General features: G+C 40.3%; 2 protein-coding genes across 3 annotated transcripts in view; both read left to right on the plus strand.

Annotated features, from left to right (window-relative positions):
• The first annotated feature begins 300 nt into the window (after positions 1–300).
• Positions 301–8,823, plus strand: bap1 (BRCA1 associated protein-1 (ubiquitin carboxy-terminal hydrolase)). Of its 2 annotated transcripts, none has more exons than XM_053437719.1 (17): positions 301–513; positions 832–861; positions 987–1,041; positions 1,770–1,902; positions 2,375–2,494; positions 2,809–2,870; positions 3,005–3,147; positions 3,267–3,345; positions 3,444–3,567; positions 4,268–4,400; positions 4,536–4,669; positions 5,042–5,172; positions 5,321–5,784; positions 5,974–6,197; positions 6,403–6,495; positions 6,590–6,662; positions 7,836–8,823. In XM_053437719.1, exons 1-17 carry the CDS (start codon positions 477–479, stop codon positions 7,967–7,969), a joined length of 2,169 nt encoding a protein of 722 aa, XP_053293694.1. In that variant the 5' UTR covers positions 301–476; the 3' UTR covers positions 7,970–8,823. The 2 variants fall into 2 exon arrangements, with proteins under 2 accessions (XP_053293694.1, XP_053293704.1); XM_053437729.1 differs by having other exon boundaries at positions 5,977–6,197.
• A 2,003-nt stretch (positions 8,824–10,826) lies between these two features.
• bsnb (bassoon (presynaptic cytomatrix protein) b) overlaps positions 10,827–15,612 on the plus strand; it is a 56,953-nt gene continuing 52,167 nt past the window's right edge. Inside the window, 1 exon segment of the mRNA XM_053446278.1 lies at positions 10,827–11,005. Coding sequence (XP_053302253.1) covers positions 10,827–11,005 — 179 coding nt within the window.

Genomic DNA, 15,612 nt, shown 5'->3' on the forward strand with positions numbered 1-15,612 from the left:
TATTTATGTCTAATGTTTCATCTTCACATTATACCAACATTTTTCTGGCAGCAGCTTGTATGATAGCTCTCAATGTCAATGGTATTTGCAATATGAATAAAGTTTTGCTCCTATGTGTACATAACGTAACACTTTACCTGGTTCATGGATCATTCTTTGTTTTATTTGGAAAAAATGAACAGAATGTGCATTGATTAATTAATTGGATCATTTCTTCCTGTTTAGCGGTGTGTCTTTACTCATGTCTTCATTAGCTGTGTTCTGACAACCGGAAGTTACAGCTAATGAGCCGGACGCTCGTCGCGTCTTGATGACGCCGCTTTGAACGCGGCTAGTTCTGTCTATTGTGTTTATGTTGAGCTCTGCACAGTTTTCTTGTGAATGGACGCAGCGTCACAGTCAAAGTTTGTTATCTCTCCTGACGACATGGACTGGAAAACATCTTAAATACCGATCATCTGTGCTCGCATGCAAACATGAACAAAGGCTGGCTGGAGCTCGAGAGCGACCCGGGTGAGAATTGTCGACACATACACACAACACAGAGCTAACTAACGTTAGCTTACACATTAAAGAACACAGAGGGACAGCTTAGCTTCTTTAGCATTTTGTTATATTACACCCGGAAAGAAAGTTTAGTCCACTATGCGATTAAAAGATGTATAAAAAGAATGTCAATGTGTAATGTGTTGTACAAGTTGATAGTAGTATACAAGGGGCGAATTATGAGGAGTAAAATTAGCTCTGTACAATAATACAATGGTCTGTAATTTATTTCAGTGAGTGTTATGTGGTCTATTGTGTCCTAAATAAAATGTTGTATACTTTCAGGGCTGTTCACTCTGCTGGTGGAAGATTTTGGTAAGTAGCTCATTTACAGCAGCTACACCTCTTGCTATGCTGCAGTGTAAAAAGCAGACACACAGATTTTGAGTATGTGGATGAATAAAACTAAGGGTTTATTTGCATGTGTATATATTTTTCAGGTGTGAAAGGTTTCCAGGTAGAGGAAATCTATGATCTTCAAAGCAAATGTCCAAGGTATGTTACTTGATGCCAGTAATGGGTCGTTCTGTATCAAATCAACACATTGCAGTTTTTGGGAGCTCATCAACAAAGTGCTGAATTGTTATTTAGCATGTTACTGATCACAAAATGCTGCTAAACACAGCATGGGAAGAAATTAGCGATGTGATGCCTCTATAGATTAATAATGATGTTCCAACAACAAATGAAAAAGCAAAGACCAAACTGTCTGCAAGTCCTTATGAGCAAACTTTGGTCAAAATCTGACAGATTAAATTTTATTTGATTTTTTTTGTTAAATTTTTGTCTTAATCACTCATAATGCAGTTATATTTATATAGGGGATAACTAACTGTTTAGCTAGTGAAAAGACTGTTAAGTTGATATAAGAAGCATTCATCTGTGACCTATATTAAGGGAGATATGATTTGTCAAATTCCTACTAAAAAAATTCCAACTTCGTTAGCCCATTATCCATACCAAGTTTTGGTTCCATAGTTTTCTCATATGACCAAGCCAGCACATCAAATATCACTAATATCTGTAACGATGTGACCTAAACGTGTGATGATTTGAAACAGAATGGCCGTAATGTGTAGTATAGTCTCGTGGTGATAACACATGAATCAAGTCAGTTGACATTAAAGCTCATGTCTGTGATTAAACAACTCCCTCTTTCTCACATCTTGCTGGACTTATTTTAGCAACAATTAAAATAAATTTGTTGTCATTTTATTTTTCAGTCCTGTGTATGGGTTCATCTTCTTGTTCAAGTGGATCGAGGAACGTCGATCCAGGAGGAAAGTCAACACTTTGGTGGATGAGACCTCTGTCATCGATGAGGAAATTGTAAATGATATGTTCTTTGCTCATCAGGTAAGTGATCTGATCGTAGAAGTCAATAATCATTGTTGTTATTGCCGTGACGATTTTGTTTGGTGGTTGGCAATTATAGAACAAATTGTTTTGATCACAGTTATAAGATACGTAGTCGATTTTTTGATAGCTGCCATTTGAGAATTGTAATAGAAATGTAATTCGTCAATTTTAAGAACTCTTATCATTTGTAAAACATTCTTATTTTTACTAAAGGCCACAATAAGTAGTATTAGACATTTAATGAAGTGGTTGGTGGTAAAATACAATAAATCAATAAATATATATTTATTCAACACCATTGGTTGGTAATGTAAGAACATATCATAACTGTAACAATAAGAAATTGCTTATTCAAGCCCTCCAGTGTCCTTACCTGTGTGTTTGTGTCTTACCATAATGCAAAAAACGTTGAATTAACGAACTCTAAATTTGACTTTTGGGGTTTCTGTGCTGTCATTTTTGTATCTAGCTTATACCGAATTCATGTGCCACCCACGCCTTGTTGAGTGTGCTCCTGAACTGCAGTGGTGTCGAGCTTGGCACCACTCTGAGTCGCATGAAGGCTTTCACTAAAGGCTTTAGTCCAGAGGTAAGTTGTTTGTTGTACTTGTTCACAAAGTTCTGTTATATTAAATAATAATGACACACTTGGTGGAAATGAGAATTTAGATAATTAAAATAAATGGTTCTAATGCATATTGAATATACAATGGCAGAGCTTCCCAGGCTTATTCAAACACATATTGGACCTCGACCATAATTTAAAGTCAGGCTATTTCTTCATTTCACCGTCAACCATCACCTTCTTGGTCTCAGCTGCTCACTTTAAATGCCATCTTTCCCTTTCTCTTTTACTTTCTCTCTCCATTTTTCCTCACTCTCATGTTTTAATGTTACTTTCAGAGTAAAGGTTACGCAATAGGAAATGCCCCAGAGCTTGCCAGAGCACACAACAGCCATGCCAGGTATGTTACAGCCAGTGGTTCAGTTTTTAAATATATGTGTTCTCTCTGCTCCTGTGGGGTTAAAAAAAAAAGCGAGGTGGCAGGCTTTGTACATTCATCAGTTTTCTAAGCTTTCTTTCCTTGTTTCTATGGAGACCGGAGCCCAGGCACCTGCCGGAGAAACAGAATGGAATCAGTGCAGTGCGAACCATGGAAGCATTCCATTTTGTTAGCTATGTGCCCATCAAAGACCGTCTCTTTGAGCTCGACGGACTCAAGGCTTACCCCATTGACCATGGTAAGACTCATAATGACATAGAAACACTGTGTCATGTCCTGGTTTCGTCTGTCTGTGACACGGTGCTGTTCAATCAATGCATCTGTACAAAGTTGCCACTTAAATATATTATACTGTAGGGCCTTGGGGAGAGGAGGAGGAATGGACTGATAAAGCTCGGCGTGTTATCATGGAGAGGATTGGACTGGCCACTGCTGGGTAAGTCCTGAGCCAGTTGGCTCAGTCAGAAGTGGTTCACCTTCCCCACACACACCCTCAACGCTCTCTTCTAATGCTGCTGCTCTGCTATTTTACAGTGAGCCATACCATGATATCCGCTTCAACTTGATGGCGGTGGTGCCTGACCGCAGAGTTAAGTACGAGTCCAAACTGGAGATTCTGAAGAGGAATCGACAGACTGTTCTCGAGGGTCTACAGAAGGTAACGAAGTGCCAGAGGCTTCATCGCAGGCAAATCTAAATATTCCATGGTTCTTGGTGGCAGAATAAGGGGCCTAGTTGAAGAGATGTTAAGGTGTTAAGATGACAGAGCAAAGTTAATTTCTTTTATAATAAAAACCCTCATTCCTAATACCTATAATAATCGTATGAGCAAATTAAGTTTTTATGTAGTGTGACTAAGTGGAAATGTGATAAAGAAATTAGAAAGAACCGAACCCTCGCCAAGTTAATCTCCTTCGTCATAAAAACTGTTAAAGATATAGTAGTGTGGAATACCTTCAGTATGTTTTTATGTCTCCCCACCTCTGAAAGTCATGGCTTGAAAGAATTATATTTTGGGGTTGTCGTCTGTTTGCCTGTGTGTCTATCTCATGAACGTCATATCACAGAAAACCATCAGTGTCTTCCAATTTGGCAAAAACACTCAAAAAAGATTTAAATAGATTTTGTGTCAAGCCCATTGTAAAGTCACAAAACGCAATTCTGAGAAATGTTCAGATAAATGTCTAATAGGACAAAATGATGAAGGTGAGTTGTGACTCTTAGTTAACACCATAGTTTAGTAGCATGGGGGGGGGGGGCATATTACCTGTAACGTGATCGGTTGGCAGAGACATATAAATGTGATGTGGTAATTCTAATTTGATGGGGGCAATTAAAAGACTTTGACATGACTTCAGATGATCCGGCTCACCCAGCCGGAGCTGGTACATGACAAGAAGCAGCAGGACTCCTCCTCACCTGATGACAGCACCAAAGTGATAAAGAAAGAGACAGATGTGGAGCCAATTACATCCAAGGGGGCATCTAAAGGTATTGTCTTTGGATTTCTTCCCACTGTGTTTCTTTGAATTTATCCTGTAAACTGTGTAAATCTAATACATATAAACACATGGACCTTTGTTGAAGATTCAGTGGATCAGTCTAAGAATGCCCCTAACCCTTCAGGAAACACTAAGGTCATGGGCAAACCAACAGTCCCCTCTGGAGGAGGTACTCAGCAGGGCACCAGTCCCGACCCAATTGTTCAACGTCTGCCTGCTTTCCTGGACAACCACAACTACGCCAAGCTTCCGATGCAGGTACGTGTTTTTGCTTACAGGAAGATTTTCGATGTTTTATAAGTTATTAAATGTGCTGATGATTCGTTTTCTGTACGAAAACACCTACAATAGCACTTTAAAACATTTATCTAATTTTTTTCTGAAGAAATACATTTAATCTTTGTAAGACAGCAAGGGTTATTACTAAATACTCTCACTTTTCTACTGTAAGATTTTCTTTTTCTTCTCAGTTCCTGTCTGAGATGTTAGATAGATAGATAGATAGATTGATTAATGGATACTTTATTAATCCTGTGGGAAATTTAGAATCAGAGTCTAAATTTATGTTGGGAGTCAGCCCAACATAAAATGTTCTTTTTGTGGAGTTTTATTGAAGTTTCTAATTGACAGGAGGAAGAGGATCTCGCTGCTGTAGTTGGTCGCTCTCGGATATTGGGGCCTCCCAAACCACCATACTCCGATGATGAAGACTATGAGGATGATGAGGAGGAAGTAACTGGTTCTGCAAGCACTTCAAACAGGTTAGTGGTGAGATGTGTGTATAGGTGTAAATTCATCATGTTACCTATTGTGATCTGACAAAGCAAAAACTTGCCTCATTTGTTTTTAAACGTCTAGTTCATAGGTTACACCTTTCTAAGATATATCCTAATGTTTGATTTTGTGTAGGTTTAGGCGGAAAGCAAGTCTGCGTTCACGACCAGGACGGGCTGTGGCTGGAATGGAAAGCCAGATTGCTTTGACTGTCTTGGCTGAGAAACTGAAGAAAGAGGCCCAGAAGAAAGATGCCCTAAATACACCTCTCTCCGTACGCACAGAGGGCCGCACGGGGGGCATTTGTATCACATCTGCCTCACAGCCCTCCCCCACGCCGAGCAACGAAAGCACCGACACAGCCTCTGAGATCGGCAGTGCCTTCAACTCCCCACTGCGCTCGCCTGCACGCTCCCAGGCTGCGACGCGGCCGTCCAGTCCGGTTGCATCCCATCTGTCCCGTGTGCTGTTTGGGGAAGATGAAATGCTCAGGCTGGACTCTAGACATAATCGTGCTGTGAGAGAACTGGGTCCGTCTGTCAGCCTAGCCATGTTACACCTTCAGGAGGATGGAATCATCTATGCTCTGCCTCCATCTGGTGAGTACATATAATTGTTTCTGTCGTCCATGTCAGTGCCTCTGCTGAAGTAAGCATTTGATCACATGATATTACACTCAAAGTATTTTAATCAAGACAGTAGAGGTAAATGGTTTTGACTGACCCATAATGAGGATAGCGTACAATACTTTTAATAGTGGATTGTTGCTTTTTTCCCTATCTGTACAGTAGATTGTGCTGCTGAGGGTACAAAGCAGCCTGAGAAGATAAAAGAGGAAGAGCAAGCAGGAGTGGTAGAAGGAGAGAAGGAGGAAGAGAAGCAGGGACCATCTGTGAAGGTGAAAGAAGAGGAGAGCAAAGATGGAGCAGAGGTGAAACCCAGCATCGAAAAACTCCCTGCTACGGATACTGCTGCAGGCAGCAAGCCCGCCGGGGATAAGTATTCACCAAAAGTAAGTCCAGAAAAATCCACTGTGTTATAATGTACTGTTATATGTAAATCATTTGCTTATCAGCCTCCTACAATTTCTTTTTGTGTCGCTCTACGCTCACTTTTCTTGCTTGTTCTGCCAATTAGGGAGCTCATTACTGAAGCTGTGTCCTAAAAATATGCAGCAAACAAACACACAGCCGTTCATCTTATTGTGTCTCTTGCAGGAGCTGCTCGCACTGCTTAAGTGTGTAGAAGCCGATATCGCAAATTATGAAGTGTATCTAAAGGAAGAAGTGGAAAAGAGAAAGAAATACAAAGTAGGTTTTGATCACCTGTTATCAGTCCAATATCCTCGGTGTGATGCACATTGTAATTGTTTTTAATCGGAATGATTTGTTTTCATTTCTTCAGATAGACGATCAGAGGAGGACACACAATTACGATGAGTTCATCTGCACCTTTATTTCAATGCTGGCCCAAGAAGGTAAATCTAATCACCGCTTTTACTACTTGTCTTTGAATATATTTTGTGTTATCTTTCCCAATTCCATAAAAATTAAATTAAACCTCTTTAGAAGTTGCATTTAAATTCCTGGTTCCCAGTTGTGGATAATTTGTGTCCAAAAGTTTTAACTTCTCTTTATTCACATTAGACCATATTTTTTACAAAATATTAAAATAAAACCCTGAACGAAACCATGGAGTCAATTAAGGCCTTGTTCAGATCTGGTTATAACATCTGTCCTTAGAGATCCGACCACACGTGGTCAGCTTCATATTAATCTGATCACACCTGGCATTAGAACGTGACCTGAATTTGTCTCCCGTGACCACTTGGGATTGGATCTCACTTCCCTGCTCTGTATTTAAATGAACACGCAGGTCATTTATGTTTGCAAACTCAAAATTATGTAGTTTTACCCAGTCTGTTGATACCGATGATTGTCTGTGTGTCGGTATGTCAGCCTGAGAGAGCGAAATAGATTACAAACAAGGGGAGTTAGGAGGGGCGGAGTGGATCAATGAGCTACACACACATCTACTTAAATAAAAAATATCACCCATTTGAAAAAAGTATCAATCATGTGGTGGACAGTGTTGATGTTGTGGCCACAAATAAATCAACATAAATAAATAATGTGAGAATGCAGTGGTTCAGAGGACGTCAGCTGAGTAGTTGATCTGTTATATGTGGCCAATGATGCATTTGCGTTCACTCAGCGAAAAGAAAGTGGTCTGAGTGATCGGGTCTCAGAATGCATGGAGGGCACATTTCGGTGCGTTTAGACCATTTGTGATTGGATCTGTCAAGAAGGATGGGAATGGGGTCTTAGATTCTTGCCAAAATGGGGCAGAAAAGAGAACAAAGGAGGATATGTTACACACCGACAATTAAGGAACCAGTTAACATTTATACAGTTAAATATATTCTTTCAAGCAGGAGTACATAGAAACACATTTCTGCTTTTCCACCTTAACAAAACCTGCACAAAACACAGCAGATGTGACGTCACTACACATACTTTCATTACATAACCGTCCTTCAAGAGAAGGAAGAAAATTATGCATAACAAATACCTAGTTAAAAATGTGTGTTTTTTTTTTATTATTAAAATTTCATGATTTACTCATTCCTTCATTCGGTATCGTCTTACAGGAATGTTGGCGAGCCTTGTCGAGCAAAACATTTCCGTGCGCCGTCGCCAAGGAGTAAGTATTGGCCGCTTGCACAAACAGAGGAAGCCGGATCGCAGGAAACGCTCTCGACCTTACAAAGCCAAACGCCAGTAATCACAAACAATCATAACGCCTGTAAGTAACAGAGAAAAATAAGCTGCTGCACTCCTGAAGTCCTCATTCAGACGGATTACTGTTGCATTTTACTCTCAGCCTCGTCTTGTTCATGACATCCACCATGTATTTGATCAGTTCTTTTATCCCATGTGTAAATATGTACTGCCATTTTAGACTCATTGTACATTTTCTTCCCGTGCCAATGCTATCTACAGTTTGTAAATATGAAAAAAGGCATGTCCCCAACAATGCACCTGGATGCTTTTTATTGAAACTTCTTCCCTAGAGTCATGTGGTCAATACAATAAAGTGGATTTCTCTTAAACACCTCTGTAAGTCACACACTTTGGTGACCATAAGTCAGAATCTCTTCAGCTGTGTCCATCTCTAGTGATTTCTCGGTGCCAATGAAGTATTGAATGTTTTGACGGAAAAGGTCACATTTTATTCATCCACAGCATTTCAGCCTCACTTTACTTCTTGTAAGTAATTCACTGTATAAAATGAAAGAAAGCATATTTTAATCACATTCTTCATAGGTGCTTTTAATATCAAGAAGAAGTCATGATGCATCAGGTTTAGTTTTTTTTTCCTTTTCATTGGAATGTCCAGTCCACTGAGAGTCTGTATGTATATCTCTCGAGGTCCTGCGAATGAAAATCAAGCTCTTGTGTTATTTTTCTACCTGAACTGGATCTCAGAGTGAGTGAATATTAGATTGGTTGTGTGCAGTTGTGTGTTTTGTACATATGTATCTGTTAATGGCTCACTTGTACAATGAGTTCAGTCATTCTTTGTGCTTGCCAATTCATATTATAAATAAAGTAGGTGAAAATACCTCGCTATAATAAGTGTGTTTTGGGTTTTTGCAAAAGTCACCTGACTGTAGCGGTGGATCCATGATGATATGATTGTAAGATGTAAGATCCGCGATTGACTTACAAATGTTGATGATCAAATTAATATTAATTGATTAGGCTTATGAAAATGTTAATTTGATCAAATACATTTTATTGCAGTGACAGTTGGTGTACACTAGGGTGAGCAATCATTCAAAGAGGAAGGGGGTCGTTTCAGATCCATCTCTCAGAGAAACCTGTGAGGAAATACCATTCACAATAAAAATGAGCCTTGGGTTTGCTGCAGTAGTATTGTTTTGTGTCACCATGGCTTTGGTGCACATGTACTATATATACAGATGCATATGTTGTTTTTAGTTTATGTTCTGTATCCTAGAACGTTCTCAGTTTTCATCAGTTTTTCTTTCTAAATTTGATTTGTACATTTAAAGCTTTTATGCTTAACTTAAAAATCCACTTTTTGCTAGAAGTTGAAGTAAACAGTATTTTTCAACATAATTTACTCCTGGATATTCTCACCTTTTGACAAAACCATCACTCTTAAAATGTTCTTTTGATCCCATCTGGATTTTGAGTTTTTCTTTATTTTTCATTGCACACAATCAGTCGTACCTTTTAGATGTGTCTAGTATTGGCATGATGGTTTTATAAGAATCACAATTTCTCTCTGGCAGAGCAGTAAAGTGTTCACAGTGGCCTGTGTGGGAGTCGGAGCTAAAAGAAAAATACCCCTCAGCCACACACCTTCAGCGGAGCAGATGTTTGACTTAAATAAATCCATTCTGTACTGTTATGTCACCACTGTTTTCCTGTAATTTGTTTGGCTGGCTTCCTCATGATGAACCCAAGCTAACATAGTCACATTTCTTACTTTAAAACCCCAAGCCAATAAATGTGTGTCATCTTAGCTTTGACAGTAACAGCTTAATGGACTTTCAGGATAGTGAGTGATTCATCAATCAATGAATTGACTAATCATTTCAGCTCTATAGTGATTCATCAATGATCTACCTGCTATTGTAGGCAAGAGGTGACATTTTAGTAACATTCATAGCTCAGTATTGCTGCTGAGAAAAACTATTATAGTGTTGGGACAATAATGGCAGTAAATTTTTGAGGGAGCCATTAAACTGTAAAAACTGTTATTCACTCAAAAACATGTATGAAAAGGCTCAAGAACACTGTAAGGGGAGTAACAGATCACTATAAACAGATTATTTTGTCAGCATTTGTATAGCAACGGTTCTTTGATCCATTTAAACTGTTGATCACTATATCTGTGATCAAAATAAGCTGTTTCCGCTGTACAATAATGTGATGATTTGATCTTATCGAAGTAAAATGATGAATATTATCAAGATAATATGAGATTTTTCTGTTGAACTCTCTATTATTTTTAGACAATCTTTTATTTTAAATAGTCTGTTATAGGAAAATCAGAAAATAGTCCAAAAGATGACGTTAAATCCAACACTTTTGAGACATTAACTTAAATCTTTAAATATGATCACAACTACTGTTCCACTGAAGTCCTTGAATAGCTGGGCACTGTAGTTTAAAAAAAACATTGCTTAGAATAGAGCACATTATAATGAATAAAGATCCCTCTTACCCACTGAACCTTTTATCAACCATATCAGGTTAAACATGTAACATGAATGTTCCTGTGTGTCTCTGGAAGGACTCACTATTCATTTCACAAGGGTGGGGGTGTTCCAGTCCCAGAGGTCCCCAGTGATGAGGTGTGTGTGTGCGTGGTAGTGACTCGATATAAGGAGAGCAGCGAGAGCGCGCACGCACGGGCCTCTCGAGTTCCCACCCATTGCGTCAGCGCGCTCCCTTCTCTCCGTCAGCGCGCCTGCTCCGTGCAGGATGCTGAATTGTAGGTGATGATGGCGGAAGAGGAGCAGCGCTGAGTTCCATCCGAGTTTCCACCACAGCTGTAGCAGCACCTTCGACACCGTCTCTCCGTGTCGAGACCCGCTCCCGAGGCGATGGGGAACGAGGCCAGCATGGAGGGGGAGGGACAGGCGGGACAGGCCGGACCCGGCGTCCCCGCGGCGGGGGCTCCGGCTTCCATTTCAGCACCAGCGGACTCTGGACAGCTCATCAAGCCCAGCAATGGAGCGCCCGCCGGAGGAAGCGGGGCTGGACCCGGCCCGGGGATTAACAGGTAGCCGCGATAGCTAGGAGGCTGCGGGGCGGAAATCAGGGCGGACACACGGCGTGTAGGGGGGCTTCGGTACATCTGTGCAGATATAGGATCAGCCGAGTCCGTGGAGATAAACCTGAATGGGTGCTTAATTATTTATTTCTATATCCTTGTCAACACAATTCACCACTAGCCCCCTTTTTTTCCGACCGGTTCTCCTCTGTGATCGGCAGCACCGCCCTGTTAGTGAGTTTGGGTCCAAGTCAAATGTGAAAACGCTCTCGATGTAGATAAGACAACGTAGATATGCTGTTTGTCTGCATATATCTACCAGACGATTCAGTGGGGATTTCTACGCCCGTTTTCACGCAGCCGTAGCTCATGAAAGATCGTATCAAGGCAAGTTCGTAGTAATCCTTAAAAATAGATCTCATAGATACAAATGTCCCTTATAGCTGCAGGTGATAAATAAATTAGAAATGCATACATGTGCACTGGATCTGGCGCTGAGAGATCCAGTCGCTTCCATTGCAGGAACGACTCCCTGAACATGCCTCGACGTGGAAACCAGTAAATACACAGACTCATTGTGAGAAATCACCTTTGAGCAGACGTCTGTGTAGACTGATGACAGCGGTGTATAGGGTGACAGGGCTGCCATCACACGTCATTGTGAGCACAGGACCGTAACGCAATATGTGCCTCATTTATCAGATCTCAATTCATATCAGCATGGAAATTGTTTTTCACTACCGGCAGCTGCACAGACGAGGCTCCTTCCTTCTGGAGGAGTGGTGTTGCATGTCTCTAGAAGAAGTCCAGCCTGAACCCAGACACTCAAACCGAGCTACACACATTTTGATGGCACTTACATATATGCAAAACCTTGCCATTGTTGGCTTAAATATCAAACAATGTAGGCTGATAAAAGATTTGCCTTTCCACCCCCCATAAACCAGCTCAGAATGTGTGTGCGTAATTGCATAGTAGCCGGTAGGTCTGTATTTTCTGTGTGGGTGTGTGTAAGGGATTACCCCTCCAACAAGATCTGATATTGCCTTAATTACACAGTTCAACAGTTGTAGAGCTGAATAGGCACATGCGGAGGAAACAGCTGCATCTTGGATTTGCTGCAGCTGCTCACGGTTCCTCTCTGTGTGCATGTGTAACTGTCATCCATACAGATCCATAGATCCCTGCATATGTTGTTCATCACAGACACATTGCTTGATTATGTAAGTGACTGTGAGGTGTTACAGTGAGCTACGTGTACGCAGAGTCCACCACATGCTTCTAATAATGTTTTACCCTGTCTAGGTTTCTTTTTGAAAAAAAAAATACCTTGCTTTTTATTATGTATTTCCCGCTGTGGGGCAAGTTTAAAGGGCCGTAGCTCCCATGTAACCTCATGATTCTTTTATATCTTGATTTCTCTCTGGTATATTAAGGTGCCTCATAAATGTGACTGTGAGAGCCGAATGTGCCGAGAGACACAGTGAGAGATGGCAGGGAGCGGGAGAGTATATCATGAGGCTGATTGAAGTGTCGTTCTTCAGATCATGGCACGTTCGGTCTGGACGTTTCCCATTCACGGAAAAAGAACCTGTGAGAGTGTGAAGAACAAATGAAACGGTGGCTGGGTGCGAGACTGAAGATAGGAGACTTTCATCTTAATTAAACTGAGCTGCAGCGTTTTATGAGTTTGCCTTCTAATATGAATGGGGCATAATATGCTACATGTATAAAACCTCATGTAGAAGTGAAGTCCATATATGCATTTAGCTAAATTTAAGATCATTTAATTTGGTATTCATTTCAATCCAAGACCATAGAAGACATTTAAGATAAGGGAGTCACCCTATTCTTCTTTTACCGTAATCCTGCAGCATTTTAGGAACTACTGCCTTGTGTTAAAAAACAAACAAAAACAAGCCACAGATATTTCCTATGTTTATAACAATGTGCTCATTAAGAGGGGCCATGGCTCAAGTGGTATAGCAGGTTGGCCGCTATTCCCCGGGATGCCGATTTGACCCCCACAAAGCCATGTTGTGTCAGGAAGGGCGTCTGGCATAAACAACTGACGCCAAATCAAACAAGTGGAACGTGATCCGCTGAGGTGACCCCCTCATGGAAGCAGCCAAAAGGCAACAACACAACAATATTGTCGGCCTATTGCTTTCTGTTTAGCAAATGAGTTTGTGATTACCAGTACTTGCTCCATCCAGTACATGCTCATAGAGATGCTGCATTCAGTGTCTGGAACACATGGCTCGTCAAGTCACGTAAATCAATAAAAATCTAATCTCAAGGAGAAACCCAAACAAAAACTATGGTCCATTTAAGAACCAATGAAAAATAGTGGATGTAGTAATGGTTTTAGACTAAGTGTACAGACAGTAGGCTTCATAATTAATTCACCTTCAGCAATGAAAGCATTGCACAATATGGAGGTTACATAAACCAAATCACAGCTCATACAAATATAGGATAGACTGTCCTCAGTGTTTATGACAGCTGCACGACACAGGGAATTAATGTCTATTCCTGAGAAACTGGCAGTGAAGCTACACTTCAGTTTAAAATGTATCGAACAACAAAAGCTTATGAAAAGCATAATTTTGATACTTTTGCACATTTGTGTTCTGTATGATCCCTTTTCCTTTTGCATGATTGCAGCACAGTAGCGTTCTGCTGGATTTCTGAAATCTAGCAATCGTGCATTTGTCACCAGTTTGGACCAAAATGTCGTATATCAAATCTACAATACTCCTCCATAACCCTGGGAAAGGGAGCAAAGCTCGTGTTTCACAAACTGATTCCCGGCGGCCCCAGCAAGAAAAAATGAATCTGTCCTGAAGTCGAGCAATTTTAGTCAAAAGTGTTTCTTCTTAAAAAAAAAACCTTCTTTTCAGCATTTTACGAAAAATGCATTGTATGGATTTTTTTGATTTACGCCACCTGATGCCTATAAAATGTATTTGGCCCAAAGCTGTACATTTGAACATGTGTAAGTCTAATGCATCTTCTAGTTTTCTGCTTTGACCTTTAAATATTACTAAAGGGACACCAACAGATAGATTTTCCCTCGGAGGCCTCAGCTTCCAAGTTTCATTTCCAATGGACAGTGGTATAAATCAATAAGAAACATGTAGTATCTCCTTTATAGTTATACTGATACTGCCATGATATACTGTATACCTGGCTAAAATTAAGCACATGTCTATCAGATCATTTCCCCTACACCAAGGAACATTCATAACCAGTTGCAGACAGAATGGTGAAAGTGAGACCTTAGGAGAACCAACATAAATGCCGATGGTGTCAGTTTTCTGTTGCCATAACATTGTGCAATCAACATTTACTTAATAATGACAAGTTCAACAATGTGAAGAGCATTAACTTTATCTTTAACTTTAATCAGAAGAATTTCCACAATGTATTTATAAAGTGACAGTTTATTGTTTGTTACTTATTTATTTGCAAAACATTTTATTGTTCAGCAAAGCCTCTAAAAATCCCTTTCTACCAGCTATTACTTTCATCCACTCAGAATTGGTGTTTTCAGTTAAGGCATCATCTGGACGCAGAATCACCTGAAGAGGGAAATTGGTCAACTGGGCTTTTGATTTTGAAGTGATAATTGTTATGTGAAACAAGTCTCTATCTCGTGAGGATAGTGAATACATTTAGACTTAAGTTGTCTACCCACTTTGTCGATGGTCTGTAGCTATATTTTTGTCCGGAAATGTCCAGTTAGCCTCAAACAAAGTGAGAGCGAGCGGTGGCTAACCCGGCGTCAGGATTGTGTTGAATTCCAAGTGGAACCGTGCAGCGATGGTTTGAAAAGTACAGGATTTTCTGATGGGCTCATCTCCCTGCTCACAGGACTCCAGTGTGGTAACTTGTGTGCACTGAGGTTAGAGTTGTGCAGCAGCTCAAGTCATCAGCAGTTACTCACAGTTGCTAACCTGCTCTGTTTTAATTCTTTATTTCCATCTCTCTCTCAGTGCGGATGCAGGTTTGAGGATGATGGGAACGGCAATTACAAGATCTAAGTTGTTATGACGGTGGAAATCCGACATTCCGATTTAATTATTGACAATAATGTCTGAGAGCCATCATGATGAGCAGGGAAGTCAAAAGTTGACTGTACTGTTTTCTGATGCACCATCTTTGTTCTGAACAAATACAACTGATGCCAGAGCAGAACAGCTTCAGAGTGAAAAAAAGCCACAAGGAGCACTTCACAGAACGTTAGAGAGGCTGTATAAAATATTAAGCATCGGCCTCTCTGTTGGCCAATGTTTGAGTAGTCTGATCTTTCCCATAGTGAACATCCATAAAATCTTTTAATGGCGTGTGGATCTCACAGCTGAACGATTCCAAAACATACCACTCCAGAAGAAGTACTGCTGCTTCTCCAGACAAAGTTACTGGTATTAAAAAAACAACGTAAAAATCATTAAATGCAGCTAATTTAAAGTATACACTTAAAAAGAAATAAGCAACATTTTAGATTTATTTGCATCACTAAAATGTTACAAACTAGGCTGCTTCAATTACAAACAAAGCTCTGAACCTGTGCCACATAAATTGTTTCCCTCAGTCACTAACTAACACCTTTC

The sequence above is a fragment of the Pleuronectes platessa genome, chromosome 2 (genome assembly GCF_947347685.1).
Source record: "Pleuronectes platessa chromosome 2, fPlePla1.1, whole genome shotgun sequence".
Taxonomy (NCBI): Eukaryota; Metazoa; Chordata; class Actinopteri; order Pleuronectiformes; family Pleuronectidae; genus Pleuronectes; species Pleuronectes platessa.

Coding starts and splice junctions, on each gene's coding strand:
- bap1 (XM_053437719.1), top strand. CDS start 477: ATGAACAAAGGCTGGCTGGAGCTCGAGAGCGACCCGG. Junction 862..986: donor TCTGCTGGTGGAAGATTTTG/GTAAGTAGCTCA, acceptor TATATTTTTCAG/GTGTGAAAGGTTTCCAGGTA. Junction 4,670..5,041: donor ACGCCAAGCTTCCGATGCAG/GTACGTGTTTTT, acceptor TCTAATTGACAG/GAGGAAGAGGATCTCGCTGC.